Source organism: Gymnodraco acuticeps, unplaced genomic scaffold (assembly GCF_902827175.1).
Source record: "Gymnodraco acuticeps unplaced genomic scaffold, fGymAcu1.1, whole genome shotgun sequence".
Classification (NCBI taxonomy): domain Eukaryota; kingdom Metazoa; phylum Chordata; class Actinopteri; order Perciformes; family Bathydraconidae; genus Gymnodraco; species Gymnodraco acuticeps.
In genome coordinates, this window is record NW_022989942.1 from 95,432 (window position 1) to 117,068 (window position 21,637).

Genomic DNA, 21,637 nt, shown 5'->3' on the forward strand with positions numbered 1-21,637 from the left:
GGTTTTGATGTGCTGCAGGACCAGCCTCTCTGAACTGAACTGAACCATTTGCTTCAATTGGACCAGAGCTGCTAAAAAAAAGTCATTTGTAACAAATGAAATCAAACCATATGTAAATAGTATTGATTTATACAGCAACTAAACCCTCAATGCTTTTGTTTTGGGGTTGGCAATCATTTTTTATATCCAGATTAAAAGCTAGCTACATTTGTTTATATACCCTTACCTATGTCTAGGTAACATGTTGTTTTAACAGCATTTAAATGACTGGATTTCAGTAGGCTGTTAGACCCTGTGTCATAACCAATTTCAATGGTGGACAAAAACGTCTCTTTTTCACCCTCAACAGAACTTTCATATATTCAATGTCATACAGATTGATCACCTGGCCTATGGCTATCTGAACTTTAATATTGAAAACCTTTTGCGCTGTATTTATATCATTCTTAGGAACAAGTTGCATCATGATATGCTTAATACCTGTGACCTGTAACAGTGTCTACCTCTGGACAATATCACAGCCATATAAAAATACAATGAAATATCAAGGTGTTCACATCATTTGTCCTTTTTTTTTACTGACTTTAAGCTTTAAAATTGCTCTATTGTTTAACTGGGGCAGCTTAAGTTCCCCGGCATTTTAATGGCCCATATCCACTTTCTTGTTGACTTCCTTTTTTCTAATACACGAGGAGGGACTATGCGGTGATAGCCCTTTATTCTCCCATGATAAAAGATCCTTTTCAGCCCTGCATTTACCCTACATGAAGCTAGCTAAGGGATTACTCTATCTAGGAGGAAATTATCTTCACTTTTCTTTTAGAATCCTTACCAAACCTCCAAAAGTTAAAAACGTGACTTAGTAACAGCACCAAACATGATGTGTTTTGTAAGTACATCCCATTGAGATAGAGTCCAAAATCCCAAGTTTGCATTCTTGACTTCGGTTTCAGTGGCACTTGTCTCTTTTGCCAGGGCGGCCCCTCCCAAGCCTTTATCTCTCTGCTTCAGGTCATTCACAGTGTTCCCATGTATTGTTACAAGGATGAAAAAAGCAGTTAACACAGAAACAAAGCATGTGAAGTCACAGCATGCCTACAGATTTGTGATACTTACAGTAACTTGAATGCATTTGGGGGAAGGATGGAAAAAATCAATCTACATGTGGACCTGTGAATAGAGACTATATACAAACACAGGGAGACAAATGATAAATGGATGAGATACACAATGTTTTGACAGTTTTCATCACAACACCAATCTCTTGCTGGGGGTTGATCCTGTGTTTGAAAGCATGTTTCTAGGGCAGGGTTATGTCCATCAGGAAAGTAAACTGTGGCTTCTGAATACAAAAGTCATGACTTCTGCGATAAGATCTATTTGAATTGGATCCCCATTTTATGTGTTTCCTAAGGTACTTTGTTGTTGCTGCAGTTTGATTTATTTATCTTCTTATTAATTTTCTTTGTGACGATTTAACCTTCAAGATTTATGGTCCATCTACATTTTTTGTAATCAGATTATGATATTTTCTCATAATTTAGGAAAGGCTTATAAAATGATGATACTTGTGTTTTCGAGCTTCTAAACAGGATGAAGGACCCTCACAACATTAGTGAAACAAAGGTGTACACATTGTTCAAAAACGTATATGATAAACATATTTTAAAGTTTCATTATAGATGTTTTACAATAGATTTTGAGACTGTGGAAAAAAGCTAAGACTTTAAACTTAGAAACTACAAGCAACACAGGAACACATTAGTGTTGCTGTCAAACTTGTTTGCATAAAAAAACACAATAAGCAAGCAAACAATCAGTAATGAGACCTACTAGCCTTGATGGAGGTTTTACAAAATGATAGATTTGAGAAAGGAAATGAGAGATATAAAGAGAGGAAGAAGGTCAGAGAGAGAGAGAGAGAGAGAGAGAGAGAACTTAACATCACCAAACTCTCATCCTTCCACCCACCAGGTTGCCTGGGGCTGTTGGTGGGGCAGCCTGTCCCCATTTGGGGCTCACTGATTGGTTCACATGCAAGCGGGGCTGAAGCACAAAAGAATCCAGAACACCTTTTGTATTTGTCCCCCTTGAATACTAAACTAATTGTAATCCCGCTGTCAATGTCAACGATGGGATTGTTGGGAGCCATAGGCTTTTCCTTAGCCTTGGTATCTCTAACTCAGGTATATCATTTTATATCTTAACAAAGTGGATTTAACTAACATGTGTATTACATAGTTTGATTCAAATGTGTTTGTTATTTGCAGATACCTCATAGTGCTGCACAGGGTAAGTGAACTTACGTATATATATCTGTAATATATAAAATAATGTTGGCTTGTCATTTAAAGCAAAGTATTATATTATTAATATTTATACTTGTGCAACATTGATGATATTGTGTGTATTTGTGATGTGTTTTTGTTGTCTGTATCCAAGCTCATCCCTTCAGTGTCATGTATTTCCATCTCTTTCAGAATGCAAAATCTTGTCAGCAGTGGCCACAGGTCCCTCATCAATTCTGGTAAAATGGGAAAAGTATCCTCAGGCAACAAACTACTTTTTGGATTTAAGGGTGACAAACAGTACACGCAATGCACCAGTTGTGGTGACCCTGTCAGGTACCTCGACAGAGAAGGATGTCTATGGTCTGCTGCCAGGAACTGACTATAAAGTGACTCTCAAACCCTTCGTGTTCTACTTTGCGATGTGTGTGTCTACATATGAGGCGTCCACAGGTAAATAATTCAAGACATTTGCGTAGAATAGTTTTAGTGCCTCTTAAAGGTAGGGTATGTACGTTTGAGAAATCGGCTCGAGATACACATTTTGTTATATTCCATGGAATGCTCTTAACATCCCGATAGCAATGAATATCTTAAGTGCTTTGACAAAAAATCCATAAAAAAATGTCATCTGTGGAAGCTGTAGTACTGTAAAAAGCACGACCAATCATTTTAGCCGGCCCGGCTAAAATAACTGGATGGCCTACCTGCCTGTCATTCTTCCATCTGTGCACACACTTATCTCGTGCCCTCATTGGTCATGTGCGCATTCGTGTGTGTTGGAGGAGGGGCTCTGTAAGGAAGTGGCAGATTTTCTCCGGTCGTGTATTTTCAAATTCTAGCGATCTCGAGCCGGTTTCTCAAACTTACATACCCTTAAATTGTGAGAAATACTGAAATTATTGTTGTTTTTGTTTGACGGTGACATACAATTTTACCAAACGTAATAAAAGATAGAGAATTTAAGAATCCCAAAACAGTCATTTGAAAAGAAAGGAATAAAATGAGCGGTATCACAATGAGTACATTCATATTTCATCTTTACGCGCAAAAGGGCGCCATTACGCACGGATATAACGTACATTTTAACATCCTTAACGATGTTTTTTCTCTATTGCTCTTTCTTCACAGTGCCCGACACAGCGCAGATAAAGATTGGCACGCCACTGTCGAGTACTTCAGTCAGGGTGGAGTGGACTGTGGTTCCCTCGGCGTCGCGCTACTACCTTCTGTTGTACCAGGCCACAGGACCGGTGGTCAACGTGACCTCCACCGACACCAGTGCTGTGGTGCAAAACCTGAAGCCCTCCACCAACTACGACTGCTACGTCTTCACAGCTAACAAGGCCGGCATGGGGAGCAAAAGCAAAAAGAGGACCATCACGACCTGTGAGTGATCCCTTTCTGTACATGTGGAGCCTAGAGGGGGAGGATGTAGATAATCTAAAGACATAGATACTCCAAAAGTGACTTGTGTTCCCCTAATGTTGTGGCTAATAATGACAAAGCAAATATGTAAATCTGGTTATCTTATTATTTTATAGTTTTATTTTTCCTTATTTTACCTCTTCCAGTTTGCGTTAATTTTAAATGTTGCCTTAACCCACTCATTCATTATATCCACATTATGGCTGATATTTTGTGAAAACACCAATGTTAAACCCCACAAACAATATCGTTTCAATACATCGTGTACAATGATCAATGGCAAATGTGTAGAACTTTTCCATGAAATCAAATGAATCTGGATGATTCCAAAAACTGTTTCTGTAAAAACCAGCAGGATGGGAGTAGAAGTAATATGCTCAATTGCATCTGAGCAGATGGTGCTGCTGAGATTTTTAGTAATCTTTAAATTCCTTATCTGCATAAACAATACAATAATTATATTTAAGTTAATTGTATTTGGGGGAACAACGCAAGTTTAAGACTCAAATATTTTAAAACCTTGGGAGTTTTTTATACAAAGTACGTATTTCTTCATGTTTTCTGATTAACATGAACATACCCTTTAACATGGCTGAATGTGTAATTGGCAGTAATAGCAGAATATGAATAAAACAATTAACAGTGACTCTTGGATCAATGGAGCTGTTTCAGACTAACAGCTTATATCTTTCTGTAGTGGTGCAGCCCCCGACGGGCCTCACAGCAACATCCACCGGCCTGGGAACAGCCAGGGTCACGTGGCAACCGGTGAAGGATGTTCTGATATACCATTGCACCGTCCAGGACATTGATGAACCCAACATCCGACCCGCCTCGTACAACGTCTCAGACACTAAGCTGGATGTTCAAGGCATCCTCCCATGCTCCACCTATCTGATATCAGTGTCCTCATTCAACAAGTTTTTGGTGCCGAGCGAGTCCACAGAACACACATTCTCCACCAACAGTGAGTCTACAGAGCCAAGACACTTTCAATAACTTGTTGATTATGATCTAGGTCAGCTTTTCTTTCAGAGGCGTTCCTTTCAGACATGCAGAATATGATCCTCAGGGGAAAAAGGGTTCAGATACCCTGAGAACCTATTATTTAACGAATATTAAATATACAGTGTATACATCTTCATAAATATATATTTAACATTTCCACGTATCAGATACATGTGTGTATTAAAACCACACTCCAGTACGGATTGGTGTAGAAAATAGGCCTTGAATGATAGGAAACTCAAATAGTCCCCACTATTTAAAGTTCTATAGTGATAAAGCTACATTGGAAACAACAAGTCCATGTTAAAAACGGCAGGAGGAGAGCTTAACAGATGTTTCAGACAGTTACATTATGATGCTTTAAAGTTTTTTTCAGTTAATAAGTTCTGTGGTCTGAGAAACCAATTTACCATTTTATCACGAGGTGTTAACATGTAAACTTTTACATGGAAACCTTTGTTTTGGTCAGAAAATTGTATAAAAGCAGTTACATAAACATAAAATAGATACTAGAAGGAATTATGTCTGGTTTTGCTTCCTAACAATATATCTAACAGCTCCTTTCTGATGTAAAAAATCACTTTACTAGTTCAGCCTTCTTTTTTTCAGTTGTTTTTTCATGCAACATAGAAGAAACAAACTAATGTCCTGTGTTACTTACAGAGCTGAGACCAGTTTCAGAAGTTTCCGTAGAATACGCCTGCTCGCCCCAATCTGCCACGGTGCAATGGTCGGCAGTGTTTGGGGCCGACTCCTACAAGGCCTCTGCGATTGGTGAAAACGGCACGGAGCTGACGTGCACCAGTGTGAGCACCAGCTGCCAGATCACCAGACTGAGCTGTGGCCAGAGCTACGACGTGCACGTTACTCCTATGTCAGAGAACTGCAAGAACAAGATGAACGCCACCTCGACCAATTTTCAGACAGGTGAGACCCATCAATCACAAAGAAAAAAGCAATGATCAATTAACTGACATACATACATACATACATACATACATACATACATACATACATACATACATACATACATACACACATACATACATACACACATACATACATACACACATACATACATACATACATACATACATACATACATACATACATACATACATTCATACATACATACATACATATATACATACATATATACATAGATATAATAGGACATGCATTCTGGCATATTTTCTTCAAGGTCCTTTTGATAAGATGATCAATAGAGATAGCATGGCAATCTCAAAACCATCCATCATTCAGAGGTATATTTGCAGCCATTGCTTCAAAATGGGCGCCATTGTTTTTTCCTCCAATGACTCAGCATTAACTGTTTAGCTGTTGTAAATCTCACCTCACATTTTTTTATAGGCTGAGTTACACTCCTCATTACATGTCAAATTAAGTCCATGTGTTGAATCAGCGGAGTGCCACTTTAAATAGGAAGCTTTCACACTACAAGGCTGACCACTATACAAAGTTTAAATCTCAGTTAATAGGACGATCTACATTACCCTTGAATCATTACTTTTTTTCAAACAAATGTGTTTTTATTTGTTTATTTCTGTTTCCCAAATAGCACATTTATGTACATTTACATTTTAAATACAATTGAAATGAACAGCATGTCTTACAATAACAAAAAATAGGTATGAAAACATATAAATAATGGTGAGAAAATACCAAAAGGTCAACAAAAACAACCTAGAAACTCAGCACTGATTTAAGTTATCATTTCCCATAAATGAAGTGATCCAACCAACCAGTCAACCAACCACTAAATGCCACTCAACTGACTGAATGGCTCTGCGTCTATTCAATGATTGGATGACGAAAATGTTTACCGCTCCACCCTGCTATCTATTTTGTTGCAGATAGTTGATCCCTTCATCTCACATATCACTCTATTCTGTTAGAGTGCTCAGTTGAGATTTTCTGTCCAACCCCACCCCTGAGACCACATTGTGCACCGCCAAGCTGTCGTGACTTGGGTGATGCCTAATATGATTTAATTGTTCAAGAATACAGGCATTTAATACTTAATAAATAACTCACTCCGGTGACCTTAGACCTTTTTGGCCCAACAAGCTATTTAGATTTAGAATTGAGTCATTCTTACTATACTGCTTTTGTTGGGCTATCATAGGCCTCGATGAAGACTTTGTTTTACTAGTGTTCCACCAATAGGGGTTTTTCAATGACCTCTATCAATATATAGAGAGCATTTGATCAAATACAATAACAAATTAGATTATTTTTCTGTTTAGTTGAGTACTTACATGAATGATCAACTTGAATAAACAATAGTGGATATCCTAGCAGTTTTCTCAATAAGAAATATTATAAGAAATAAATATTCACCTTGTGAGCGCAGCGCACCCTAAAGAACATTATTTGGTTGACTTATTGATCTGTTAATGCCACTAGTTTAACGTTATTTTTGATTTGTGCAAAGATCTACATTTGAATTTTGATATTAAAATGACACCAACCTCACCACTGATTAATAATTACATTAAAAAGTTAGGTATTTTAAGAAAGTAATACATATTTTGTCAGGTCAGGATATGTTACACATCAGCTGCTTCTATACAAATGTTCTTACATTTTAACAAAGATGAACTTTCAATCTATTAATTCTGACTACGGTCATATCAATCAGGACAGGGGTCATTAGGGAATAGCTGTTTACAACTTTCCACCCCTTTCCAGTTTTGTAGTGTCTAAATTCACACGTTTATTTGAATACATCACTGTGTCTCCTTGAAAACTGGGTCTCTCATTGAACTCCACTGTCTATATCATATTGTGTTGTGTTCAGGCTCCTAAGAAAGAGCCTGTGTTTGTGCTAAACCTGAAACCTCATACAGTGAAAAGCAACACTGCTGTGTAATCTTCAGTATCAGGGCGTTTTAACCTGAAAAGGGATTTGAGAAGCTCACCTTTGATGATGATATTTAAACCCCATTTACTTCTTCTTTTAACCTCTCTTGCCTTTTTAAATGTTATAATAGTTAATCTAATGATTTTAATCTATCAATCTTTCAATCTATCAGTCTTTCTATCGATCAATCAATCTATTGGTCTATTTCTCGATCTCGCTATCTAGGATAATTTAGAAAAATTAGATTTCACAGTAAATAACTGATATCAATTTCCTTTAAGCTCCCTGTCCTCCCAAGAACCTGCAGCTGGAACGAGATTGTTCCAGCACAGGCATCGACTTTTCCTGGGATCACACAAACAAGACAGAACACTACAGGGCCCAGTCAGTGGACTCCGAGGTACTGTATTGTGGACTAAACCTGTTTGCAGATACAATGTTTGATGTACAATGATTAAATAATTTAAGAGCATCCTTTGAATTAAATAAAGAAAAGGTTTGACATGTTGCCTATTTGGTCTCTCACTGAGATGATCACTATCAATATCACTTTTGTGTTTTATATGTTATAAAGCTACGGCCAACAAACAGTTAGCTAGGTTTAACATAAAGACTAGATACAGTTGGCCATAGCTAGCATAGCGCTGTCTGAAAGTTAAACATTCACCTTTATGGCACCTATGAAGCTCACCAAGTGACTTTTTTGTATGGTTTGTTGACTTTAATCTGTCCAAAAACTGCCATGTAAATAACAAGTTGTGTTTTTTAGGCGTGCCTCACTGTTTTCTAGCTGGAAATGTGATTCCTGTAGTCTTAAACAATGTATGATCAACCTTTGGACCAAGACTAACTGTCTTCCCCTAAACCAAGCTAAATGGCTGCTAGCTTGAGCTTTATTTGTATCAAAACAATGGGGAGAATGGTATACATGTGCTCATCTACTGTTAGCAATATGGCACATAGCCTACTGTTCATATATGTCCACAATTTTTCAATGATATCTGTAATTTAGTGGTCAAAGTTATTTGTAATCTCTCTATAGGGATTGGTCCAGGAGTGTTTGACTGAATACAACACATGTTATTTCACACAAACAGTGTGTGGGCGACAGTATTACTTCACAGTGTACTCTGTCGGAGAGCATTGCAACAGCGAGATCAGCTCTACAGTTGACATTCGCACAGGTATGAAAACATTGTCACACATACACATATCATGTTTACAACAAAACATCACATGTACATTTGTCCATTTTCTTTTTAGTTATTTTATATAATATCCAGAGTTGGGAGAAGTACTCAGATCTTATACTTGAGTAAAAGTAGTACAAGAGTGTAGGAATACTCTGTTACAAGTAACAGTCCTACATTGAAAATATGACTCAAGTAAAAGTACAAAAGTATTTGCTTCAAAATATACTAAAAGTACCAAAAGTAAAGTACTTAGTAGATTGGTCCATTTCAGAATACTATATGTTTTGATTATAATTATTGATGCATTAATGTGTTTATCAAAGCTGGTAAAGGTGTATACTTGGTATACTGCAGAGTAGCTTGTGAATTTACTCCAGGTGTAACTAAAGTCTGATTTGAGTGTTGATTATATTTCACATCATTAATCCAAATCTGCAAAGTAACTAAAGGTCTTAAATAAATGTAGTGGAGTAAAAGCACACGATTAACCTCTGAATTGTAGAGGAGTGGAAGTACAAAATAGCACAAACTGGAAAAACTAGTTCAAAATTGTACTTAAGTATAGTACTTCAGTAAATCTACTTACTAGTACCTACTATGATTATATCCCCACCAGCCACAAAAAGGCAAATAAAAACAAAGACCAGATAGAAAAACATTGTTTTAATTGTGAATGAGTCTATAGCAATTTCATTTCCAGAATTTGAAGTTGCTGAACTTTTGTACAACTCAATTTCAAACTTTGTTGAATAGCTGAACCGAGCTCTGGGACAGTGTTCCATTGTCATGTCAGCACCCCCTGGTGGGGTCTCTTAAAAAAACATTTCAGATGCAGTCCTATTTCAAAACAACACTATATATTTAACATTCCTTAGCTTGCATTTTTTTGTAAGTATCCTTTTATCAATTCCAAATAAAAACTGAAAATCAAGTAAAATAACATTTGCCCGTTTCCAGCACCTTGTGTTCCCCAGAATATACAAACCTCAGCCGACTGCAACTCAGATGTTCTGCTCAGCAAGTGGGACCTCGCCGAGGGGGCTTTACGTTACACTGTGGAGGCTTTTGGCAACAGGGAAAATGACAACTACTACAACTGCACCTCACAGTCCAACAGCTGCGCTATACAGGGCGTCAAGTGTGGAGAGTACTTGACCATCTTCATCACAGCTTTTGACGACGAATGTGCCAGTCCAAAGACGCTGGCGCCTGTGGCTGAGACAGGTGAGAAGAGTAGTGCATGCTAAATATAGAATATGATTAGCAGATACATTAATAATAAAAATAAGCTTTAGTACAAGAGGTATAACTTTTTAAGGATAAAGGAATGTGTAAGGCTTCACTTCCGTATGATTGTGATTTGGGATGAATTGGCAACCTTGACTCTGATCACCTGAAACTGTGCAAAGTGTTAAAGGTGGAATTTATTTGCATGTTGTATTGTAAGTCGCTTTGGATAAAAGCGTCAGCTAAATGCAATGTAATGTAATGTAATGTTAATTTGACCCCTCTCCTCCAGTCCCATGCATTCCTCAGAATGTCACAGCCGTAAAGGAATGTGGAGCCGACTCCATCTCGGTAACCTGGTCAATGTCCGGCAGTGCGTTATTCTACGTCGCCATGGCGATGGACAATTATGGCGTCATTCACAGCTGCAACGCCATGGATTTGATGTGTAATATCGAGGGGATGAAGTGCAGCACCAACTACACGGTGTACGTCATCTCCTCCAACTTCTTTTGCAACAGCTCTGTGAGCGAGATGATCCCCATAGAGACAGGTACTGTGAGGCTGATGTTTTATTTTCTATCAGTTTCATTTCAAAGTAGCCAAATAATGTCTTGTTTCTTCACCTTTATTTCATTCCAGCTGCTTGCCCATCGGACCACATTACTGCCTCTCTGGACTGTGCAGCCAACGAGGCTCTGATTTCGTGGCGCGGTCGGCCCAATATTATGTCCTACACCGCCACCATCTTGGATGAAAACCAAGGGCTCCTCAGCTGCAGCAACACTAATACCAGCTGTAGAATACCCAACCTGAAATGTGGCCAGCTCTACACTGTCACGGTCAGCCAACACGATGGCATGTGCCCCAGCATGCCCTCTGAGGCCATCCACATGGAGTCTGGTATGAACACGTTCAGCTCTAAAACATGGGATTTATATATGTTAAAACATCATATTTTATGTTATCATTTATTTCATATAGTGGTATGAAACGAGAAAGAAATACCTCAGATTATGTACTTAATTGCAGTTCTTTAATAAATGCTTTTACTGTAGGTACATTTCCCCACTGGTTGGTTAATTTGATTTCTTATCACAACAATTTTGCAATTTGTAAGAGAGAAAACATGTATTTTCTTAATTTGGAAAACTTGATTTAAGATAATAATAGGTCAGATACAGCATGTAGTGCTGACTCCTAGTTGCCAACAATAAATCAGTTGAGTGGTAGAGGCTTCCTTCTTATATTGATGAAGTTATATCAGGCAGTGTAGAGATGAGCCTGACAAGAGGAGTCCTGAGAACGGGCGCTGTACAAAGGATAAACCTTTTACAAACATGTCTCTGGTGCCACCATCCGGCCAATCCTTTCATCCATCTTACATTTGTTTTCTGGTGTGTTATGTGCATTGCAGCACAGATTGGCCACATCATAACTGCCTATACATTAGCCTCTACATTGCGAAGTCTCTGCTTTACCCTTTGCCTGGACACAGTGTCTTTATCAACCGGCATGTAGAAAACATTTGAGGAGCGTACTTAACATTTCTATCTTTTATCTGTCTAGTTCCTTGTGGGCCCAATGTGACTGCCGATTTAGACTGCAGGTCACAGGTACTGACCCTCAGCTGGGATGCAACAAGTAATGCAGAAGGCTACACAACGGTGGTTTCAAACAACAATGAGACAGAGACCTACATCAACACGGAGCCCGGGCTGATGCTCAGCACACTGGAGTGTGGACTCGATCATAAACTGAAAGTAACATCCTTCAACAGCACCTGTGTTAGCCGACCCACAGTGTTGTCCAAGAGGGAAAGTAAGAGTTGTTTCACCTTTTGACATACATAATATGTCTTCAATCAATCATAAAAACGTGTAAAGCATGCAAGTTAAGTTAAGACTTAGTATGAATGTATGGCTTCTGGAATGTGAGCAGCTTTCTAGGACTCTAATTTCAACAATTTCCTTAAAATGTGAGCTAATGTGAATTTGTTCTCCCTCAGCACCTTGTGTGCCCACGGATGTGATGGTGACAAGAACCTGTGGGAAGACTTCTGCAAAAGTAAAATGGAACGAAAGCCGTGGCGCCCTGCACTACGAGGCAGCTGCGGTGGATGAAGCCGGTCAACCCTTGCTGTGCTCGTCCAATCAGACTTCATGCACGTTGGAGGGCCTCGTGTGCAGCCAGGTTTACAGTGTAGGGGTGACCGCCACGGACGATACCTGCACCAGCAATAAGAGCTCTGCTGTGATACTACGGACAGGTATAGATGAGCAGGAATCCATTTCTAAGATGTGTTTATCCTTTTTACAGTCCATGTCATACTCTTCCATGTGTTATTGCCCCTTGCTCAGTGCCCTGCCCTCCCGCTCAGCTCAACGTCTCTGTGAACTGTGCCAATAACTCTGCCATGTTAACCTGGAGCAGCAGCCCCAATGCAGTGTCCTACACTGGCAAGGCAGTGAGCGCAGACGGATACGTTGTGAACTGCGGCGCAGGAATGGAGCTCGGTTGCCAAATGGATGATCTGCATTGTGGCATGGAGTACACCTTCACTGTGTCTGCCTCAGACGGCGAGTGTCAAAGTCCTGACAGCAAGCCGGTCAACAAAACAACCGGTGAGATGGAGTTTTAGTCAGATTATTTTTCTTAAAAGTCATTTTCTCTAGGCGTTACAGTGCACCTCCATCTTCCTTTCTTTCTGGATGAGTCCTAAAAAACACCCTCTTCCTTCCCATATTATATATTTACAGGGTGTATCTGCGTATGCTTTGGAAAGCTCTGTGACCGTCTCAGCCCTAGGTCTAAGTGCACATTCAGTATAATAATACAGCCATACAATATAATTTCACTTTATTTGATGCATGTCAAGAATGAAGGGATAGAATTAGCTATTCATGTTTTTTATGATTATTTGTATGTTGGTCTCAAACCAAAAACGCAGAACATACTACAGTATATAGGTTATATATAGTTGTACATATTTTCTAGTATAAGATTTAGATTGGCACACAACACTAGCGCAGGAGTCAAGGCACCACCTCTCAGTGAAGTACCAAGTTCGAGCAAGTCCCAACGTAAAGCTCCAGAACAAAACCTAAATGGGCTTTGCTTTAATGGTGTGCCAACTACTTTTTTTTAAAGGTCAAGATAGTATTATTGTATCTGAACCAAAAGGCGCACCTGTGCCATTGGAAAAATAAGACAAGAACTAATACTAAATATTCTCACTTGACTAACCTGGAAACGTTACAGTCTTGTTTTATTACTTACTATGAGCATTATGTCTGACAATGAGTGTGTTACTAAGGCAATAAGATGTGTGCGGTGGAGCTCTTCTACAAATTATTAATTATTTTCTTAAGTGTGTGTGTGATCAAACTGCCACTAAGTCTCACTTCTTGCCTCCTATCAGCCCCATGTGCTATGGAGAGCGTGCTCAACAGCCTGGACTGTAGCACCAACAAACTGACCATCAACTGGGCTCCGGCAGGCATGGCGTTAAACTACAGCGCCACCGCCCTGGCCGGAGACGGAACTGCTCTTCACTCCATAACAGAGGGTTCAAACTGCTGGATGGATTTACAGTGTGGGCAGCAGTACAATGTGACTGTCAGAGCCATCAGCAGCACATGTGAAGGACAAAGCAGCGTCCCAGAAACAGTTAACTCTGGTAAGCAGTGGGCCTTTTGTAAATGCAGCAAACTAAAGGTCATGATCTCTTGACGGTAAAATGTTCGCTTTACTAATTTTTACTACCAACATCTTTTCTCTCTCAGTTCCTTGTGTACCTGTGAACGTCCAAGGCGTAGTGGAGTGCTCCACTAAAACGCTGCAGGTGTCCTGGGATACAGCTGCCGGCGCAGATTCCTACAGCGCCACATTAAACGGAGCGGGAGGTTTCTCTTATTGCGCTACAGCTGGGGATATCTGCGTCTTCCCTGATCTGGAATGCGCTCAGACGTATACGTGTGGTGTTGTGGCCCTGAATGACAGGTGTAACAGCTCTGAGAGCTCCATAATCTCAGCAACAACCGGTAAATGCACTTTTTTAGTTATAAATAAGTCTGTGTCTCTTATTTTGGAAAATCAGTGTAAAAGCTTTTACTGTATAATGTCTTTTTTTCTTGAACTTCCTTTTGAGAATGTTTGTGTTTCTGGAAGCATTTAGAGCATAACATTTTCAATATGTTATTGACTATTTATTTAAAGCCTGGTGTGTTTCAAGCACAGGTAATGCAACAAAGAAAAGCTAATGCTTAGATTAGATCTGTCAACATATACAAAAAGTGCAATTCCACAAGTTACTAGTTTTCTGCTCATGCTATACATACAGCTTACATCTCCCCCCCTCTTCCAGCTCCCTGTGACCCCACAGATGTGGCAGCCCTTCTGCATTGCAGCTCGGGCGTGGTGGATGTGACCTGGTCTGACAGTGCCGGAGCAGATAAATACACTGTCCTTGCTGAAGCCAACGGACACACGGACTCCTGTGAGGCCAGCAGCTCTTCCTGTGAGCTGACCCAGCTGCAGTGTGGGGGGGACTACACTGTGACCGTGCTGGCAGGGGACGGGAAGTGCAACAGCTCCATACACGCCAAAACCAACGTAACAACAGGTAAACATACACACAATTAGGAGTGATGATGAGGAGGAGCAGTTTCATTTACCTGGAAACTGCTGCTGATCATTTTGAGTTTATTGACGATCCAATTTTAGGGTTTATTTTCTGTTAAGTCACTTCTTAAAATTATATTTATATACAAAGGTATTTCATACATTTTTTATTAATTGATTATTTTTACTTTTAATTTTGCCTTATTTCATTATTTGGTTTTTCTTATATACACCTCTGTTTGGTCAAATGTATATAACATATATAGACAGTTTAAAAGTTGTAATCATTGTTCGATTGCTGTGTTTCAAACTTTGTTTTGAAAAATTAAATATAAATTAAGTTTAGCACTATAACAATTATAAGCATTATAATAATATGTGAATGACGATTGCTAAAATGAAGTAAAAAAACAACCCACCCGATACTCTCAGAGATCTTCTGAAATAACCCTTAAAGACGGCATCTGTTTGTTGATGAGATTAGTTTTGTAGACTGTATCTCAACAAAAGCTTCCTCTCAAAAGACACATTTAATAACGTGTCACAATCCCCTGCCCAGCCCCCTGTGCTCCAGAGATAATTGACTACTCCCTGGACTGTTACTCCAACAATGCTACGGTCACCTGGGTTAAAGACGAGGATGCCATGAGCGTCACAGTCAACGCCACCTCCACCCAGGGACAGAGGACGTCCTGCAGCTCCACCAACAGCAGCTGTGTCCTGGAGGTGCTGCAGTGTGGACAAATCTACACCGTCCAGGCCGTCGCTCAAGGAGTCCAGTGTGCGAGCGAACCCAGTCCTTCTTTTCAGATTGTCACAGGTAATTGAGTTCTTTTTTAGTGGTGGGCTGGATAAAGTGTTCAGGAGGTCATTCAAGTATGAGGTGTTCAGGAACTGACTGCACTCCCCTCTTACCCAGCGCCCTGTACCCCTACAAACGTGGAGTACACATACTCTTGTGTTACTGGCATCGTCTTCCTGAGCTGGGACGAGACTTTGGGAAGAAAGAGTTTCCAAGCTGAAGTGTCTTCTGGAGACCACATGGTGTCGTGCAGCACCACGCAGACCGACTGTTCCCTGACATCGCTGCTCTGCGGGCGCATGTATGACGTGAACGTGATCGCTCTGGCCGACCACTGCAACAGCAGCGTGCCAGGGGGAACTCAAATACAGACAGGTAGGAGAGCGAGAAGGACATGATGGGATCTAAAGGGTGGTGGATGACACAATGTATGTACTTAAATAAAATGTTCGGGTACCTGTACTTTATGTGATAATATAAATGTTATTCTACATCTACTCTATTACATTTTGGAAACAAATATTCTACTTCTAACTCCACTCCACAATTAAGTTATGAATTACTTTATAGATTCAGACTAAAAATACAAAACATAAATTAATCCTAATCAATTATGATTATTATTATAGGTTTACCTAAACGCCAGTGTATAAGGTAATTAAGATTAGCCCCTCCTTTACCAGCTGCAACTTTAAAGTGTATAACACATTAGTGTTTCAATAATTATAATAACAATATAAAAATGATTAGCTTTAAAATAGAAAATACTTTAAATCAATCAAAACTTGAAAAAAGTCATTATAAGCAGGCTGAATTTGGTAAACATCCAAAGGGAAATCCATGCGATGAGGCTGAGTCGGTTAAACATATCTTCATATCATGGTGTACATTTATAAGTAGGAAATGATGACACAGTTACGGGAAATAGAGCGGGTAAAGGACAGTGTTAAAAAGTATATAATATATAATGTGTCAACAGTCTACAAGATGAAAAGTGTTGAATAAAGAGACACCTTACTAAAAAATACAAGTAGGTGTAAGCAATTTGCTTTCATTAAATTATGTTTCTTATTTTGTTTTCCCATCAGCCCCCTGTGCTCCCATGAATGTCAGTTCCTCGCTGGTGTGTGACAACAACACGGCGGCGGTGAGCTGGCAGCTCAGCCCGGGTGCGGTTCACTACAATGTGAAGGCGATAGGCAGAGATGGCGATGCCAAAGAATGCAACACTAACAGCACTAGTTGTCTCATTCCCAACATGCACTGCGCCCAGATCTACCTGATCACTGTGACCCCCTTCTCTGATGGCTGCCAGGGCATGTACAGCTACCCACACACTTACATTGCAGGTGAGCTGGAAACATGAAGTTTGACAAACACAAATGGGCATCAAGTCAGTCCTATGTCATTCTATTAAATTAGAATGCAAAGTAGTAAAATACAAATACTAAACGTGTGATTCATTGGTTGGTTAATGAGGCATACTGAATGTTGATGCAGTTCCTCCAGATACCACCATTTGTCAGTGGTGGAAAGTCACTAAGTATATTTACCAAGTAATTAACTTAAGTACAATTTTTCTTTTCTTTAGTATCTTCATTTTAAGCTTTTAACTTTACTTCAGAAGTGAATATTGTATTTTATACTAAACTACTTTTACCTTAAGTTATTTTAGCTATGCAAAACAGTAGACAAATAAATGATGACGTAGTGTGGATGAAAAGAAGACTTTGTTAATCCTGGGAGGAAATTCCCAACAGCAGTATATTGATGTGATTAAAATTAGCTGCACATTTTAACCTGTTAAGCCCCGAGCCTGTTTTCCAGGTCTCAGGCTCGAAAATGACATTCCCAGAACAAATGACCATATCTTCCGTTCTAAAAGGGGAAAATTAATAATCTTTTTTGTCAAAGCAATGATAAACCTATGAGTTGGATGTAGAAGAGTCAGAATCAATATAGATTTATTTTTATTTTAAAGTAAATACAGATTGAACATAGTAAAACAAATTAAATTATTTTGTCCGTCCAAAAAAAAACACATTACTTGTAGTGAAAACCACCCTTGAATGATGGGAATGGGATAGCAGACTAAAAGCTTTAGGAATACAAACTATAACATATAAGTACCCTGTTTAAAGATTGATGCAAAACAAGTTAAATTTGACCTTTTTAGAGAGATTTAGCAAAGAAAACCCACTTCTGGGGTCATTTGGGTGGATGTGACCTATCCCTGGCCCCTTGGTCGATTTTGATGATTGACATCTCGTTTTAACCGCTAGAGCCAATGGAATCGAGGGGAACTTCCACATACACACACACGTTATCAATTAAGGAGTGAGAGTGACGCGTAGCCAAAACTGGAAGCTGCGATCAACTCTGGTGGCTACCATTACCAGCTAACATTTATTCTCCGATTTTTGCATAAAAATTGAATTATGGATTATCAATAATGTTTTCAAAGTGACAGACACATTGGATTAATAATAACAGAATAACAGCTAAAGGTGAGCATATCTCCATGCAGTGGCGGTTCTAGAACATTTTACGTGGGGGGGCAAAGTGGGGGCAAGAGGTCATGCCAGGGTGGCATGGGAGGGCCACGTGGTATTTTATACTGTATATAACCTATTTATTGTTAATTCATGCCCTAACACAAGTGTTCTTAATGCACAAGAGAAACAAGGTGTTCAGACAAACAATCGGGTGCCCTTTGAGTCCCCCAAGCTTACCTCAACCATTTTAAATGAAAGGAAACTACAAAATGTAATTTAAAGCAATGAATTAATGGAACAGGTTTTTTTACATTACAATGTCAAACTAAATATATATTTAGTTTTTCAAAAATTGGTTTTCTTAGTATTAGACAGACATATTTGTATGTCCTCACTAAGCATTATTACATATTAATTTAATATCAAACAAATCAAAATGGCCAATTATCCCAAAATGTTGCTGCTAATATAATCATATTGTCAACTTTAACTGATCAAAAATAAATTCTGAAAAAATACTTGAATTATCTATGAAATTGCAATATTGTCCCTCAGTTTGTTTCAACCCCGTCACGCCATACCATTTACCCTCCTATTAAAATAATGGATCAGTCCATGTGTGATCTGCATTGAGGGAATTACATCACAAAAGTGTCCGTTTCTTCTCTTACCTATATTTCAGTTTTTGTATTTTCAGATTAAGATTGACAAGCTCAACATTTCAATTTATAATTAAGTACACAAATGACATCACCCATCTCTTCAGAGAGCTGAAGGTGACCTGTGCAGCAACACATTTCAATCAATATTTGTCAATACTAAGAGCTGCTAGATTGTGCTGCTGTAATGGAATATGTAAGGAGAATAAGAACATACCATGTGGTCCAGCTGGAGTTTCATCTGCCTCCTGATCCCTGCCTCTGTTCCTCTTTCTGACACTTCATCTTTATTCCTCACATACATTTCTTCTTCTTCACTAATGTCTTCATCTCCTCCTCCTGCTCTGACCCTCCTGGTCTCTTCATCTCCTCCTCTTCCTCCTGCTCTGACCCTCCTGGTCTCTTCAGTGAACTCTCTTTTCCTCTTTCTGTTCGTCCTGATCACTTCTCATATGTCTTTGTGTTGTTGTTATTGAATCACTCCTATACTCTGGCCTGCAGGAGTCTACTTGTGAAAAGCACTGGTACAAATGCTTGTATAACTTTACACGTTAGGGCCATGTAGCCTAGCTAATATGTAGCATATCATATAACATCAGAAAGTATTGATCAAGCGCACACAGGCAGCTGTGTTTGGATCCAGTTTTTACAGTAAAGGATGTATCCTGGTTTCATTGATCTGGCCTCATTGCTGTGATGTGTAGTTTACGTGGATTTAATAGTAGGCTACCGCGTAGTTTAGCAAAGTGATCGATCTCCCAGCTAACGCTGTCTGCGTAGTATTTTGTAACGTAACGCCCCAAACAGCGCCCGTCTGTTAAACGCTATCGATTCAAACGGCAGCGTTTTTATTAATATTTAGTTTCAAGCTCTCGTCCTTAGTAAAAACAAAACTAGTGGAAAGGGAAATGCTCCCAGGGGAAGCTGATCCATAGGTGCTGGGACAGCTCGCTCCCTCTCTGCAGCGGTGTGAGCTGCGGTCTGTGTGAACGCCGCTCCGCAGTTTAATGCAGGGCCGTAGCTGCGTTTTTAACGGGCCTAAAATTATATTTAAAATTATTCACTTTTAACTAATGTAATGCTTGTTTTGTTGCTTGAGAAGCTTGTGGAAATAGTGTAGGTTTGTTTTAGTACAGTTTTAGGGAAACAAAAGTTAGGGGGGCAGCTGGGGGGGCAAGGCTCTACAGTGGGGGGGCAGCTGCCCCCCCGTAGATCCGCCCCTGTCTCCGTGTTTGGCTACCTAAAGCTACATCGTATGTTGTCTGCATTTGCTTCTCCTGTCACGAGTTCTGATCGCTCAGTGATGATAGTTATATTTCTATAATCTGTGGAATCTCAGGATATTAGCTAAGCTTGTTTGTGCAGATCCGATAAGTATATCGATCGGTATAGCTAGAGTTCTGTGCTAAGTGCGTTAGCATGTTTTCGCTCAGGGCTCATTTAGACCCATCTTGTGAGACTTGTTTTGTTTCGGTAAAAATGGTTTGCATCATCAGTTAGCTGAGTATCTTCCCGTTTGGAGGTTATGACACATACACTCATAGTTTTTTAAATATTAAGAAGTGTTGTGTTTAAAAAAAAGAAGAAAAAAGACCCGCTGAGGGGGTCTTTGGGGCTTAACAGGTGATGTGCACAATAATTATAGCCTAATTTTATAATGTTAATATTATGAAATGGGCCATTCTGCATAACGAGAACTTTTAGTAATTGGGATGGAAATACTTTAACTTAAAATCTTTTTAAGCCAATAAATGAATATTGGTAATACTGTGTAATATTATGTGTTACTATAAGTGTTCCTAATAAAAGTTCAGTGTGTTTGCAACATGCCACAGGTATCTTAGTTCTTGTATTAGATTCATTATTTAACATTGTTGTTGCCTTGTGCCCACTCAACCAAACCCTACTCTCTCTTTCTCCTCCTCCTTTAAGGCCCCTGCCCCCCCACCAGTGTTCAGGTGTTCCTGCAGTGTGTCGGTAACATGGGCGTTGTGACCTGGACAGCTGCCCTACAAGCAGACCTGTACGTGGCCACAGCGGTACCCTCTACTGTGGGTGGGCACAACAACACCTGCACCTCCAACGGGACAAACTGCTCCCTCATGGACCTCTACTGCGGCGAGACGGCCGTTGTCACCGTGGTTACCATTGAGAGTGGCTGCATGAGCGAGCCCAGTCTGCCTTTTACTTTCCAGTCAGGTCAGAGAATGTATACGTGGATAATTAACGAATACTTACACAGTGTTATTTTGGATTACTTACTATGAGAAGAGTGCATGGGTTAAATGAAGACTAGAGACAGAAGGATATTAAAGGAGATTATTAATTTCTTCGAGAGCTGTCATTTGGATACAAGGAGCTTTTTAATGAGATTTGGACAGAGCCAGGCTTTCCTAAAATGTCCATTTATTTGTGTTTTAAATACTGTTTTCAAAGCTGAATAAAATAAACAGCAATTTCCCTTTTTGGCTTTATTTATAATTTAGTAATTGTTTGGATAAAAAAGTGTATTCTTACCTAGTAGAAAATAACATTACTTGAATTCCCAAAATTCCACTTCAACACAGACTTTGTCAATATGTTAATATGAAAAAAATATTAATTTGATCAATGTGTTAATATGAGAAATTGGTTACATGTTTATTACGTACAAGAACATCTTAATTATTGTTCTATGTATTGTTTGAACTGTTATCATATTGTTGCTGATCTGCAGAAATACGTAAGGGAATCACTTCATTTACAGTTTTTTCTCTTGTTCTCAGTCATCTGCCCACCCACCGGACTGATGGGATTGACCACCTGCAGGAACAGTGACATCAGAGTGGGCTGGGACCCAAGTCCAGAAAGTGGTGTTGAGTACTTCCTGCACTCTCAGGAGGATGACGGGGCCACTGCCAACTTCACCACATCCATGACATCCCATGTGCTCGCTGGGCTAAAGTGTGGCGAGCTGTACACCCTAAAGGTCGCTGCCACTGACGATGAGTGCACCAGCGTCTTCAGCGAGCCTATTCAAACTGAAACAGG

General features: G+C 39.5%; 1 protein-coding gene across 1 annotated transcript in view; it reads left to right on the plus strand.

Annotated features, from left to right (window-relative positions):
* Window positions 1–2,132: 2,132 nt before the first annotated feature.
* The window catches only part of LOC117542456, a 47,968-nt gene continuing 28,463 nt past the window's right edge, over window positions 2,133–21,637 (plus strand). The window contains exons 1-21 of the mRNA XM_034210148.1: window positions 2,133–2,186; window positions 2,271–2,292; window positions 2,625–2,741; window positions 3,420–3,677; window positions 4,414–4,683; window positions 5,388–5,651; window positions 7,890–8,008; window positions 9,776–10,025; window positions 10,321–10,581; window positions 10,671–10,931; window positions 11,598–11,849; window positions 12,037–12,297; window positions 12,389–12,652; window positions 13,450–13,707; window positions 13,814–14,071; window positions 14,395–14,652; window positions 15,211–15,471; window positions 15,571–15,828; window positions 16,542–16,802; window positions 20,540–20,806; window positions 21,373–21,636. Of these exons, the coding sequence (XP_034066039.1) occupies window positions 2,133–2,186; window positions 2,271–2,292; window positions 2,625–2,741; window positions 3,420–3,677; window positions 4,414–4,683; window positions 5,388–5,651; window positions 7,890–8,008; window positions 9,776–10,025; window positions 10,321–10,581; window positions 10,671–10,931; window positions 11,598–11,849; window positions 12,037–12,297; window positions 12,389–12,652; window positions 13,450–13,707; window positions 13,814–14,071; window positions 14,395–14,652; window positions 15,211–15,471; window positions 15,571–15,828; window positions 16,542–16,802; window positions 20,540–20,806; window positions 21,373–21,636 (4,738 nt within the window). The remainder of the gene's footprint in view (window positions 2,187–2,270; window positions 2,293–2,624; window positions 2,742–3,419; window positions 3,678–4,413; window positions 4,684–5,387; window positions 5,652–7,889; window positions 8,009–9,775; window positions 10,026–10,320; window positions 10,582–10,670; window positions 10,932–11,597; window positions 11,850–12,036; window positions 12,298–12,388; window positions 12,653–13,449; window positions 13,708–13,813; window positions 14,072–14,394; window positions 14,653–15,210; window positions 15,472–15,570; window positions 15,829–16,541; window positions 16,803–20,539; window positions 20,807–21,372; window position 21,637) is intronic.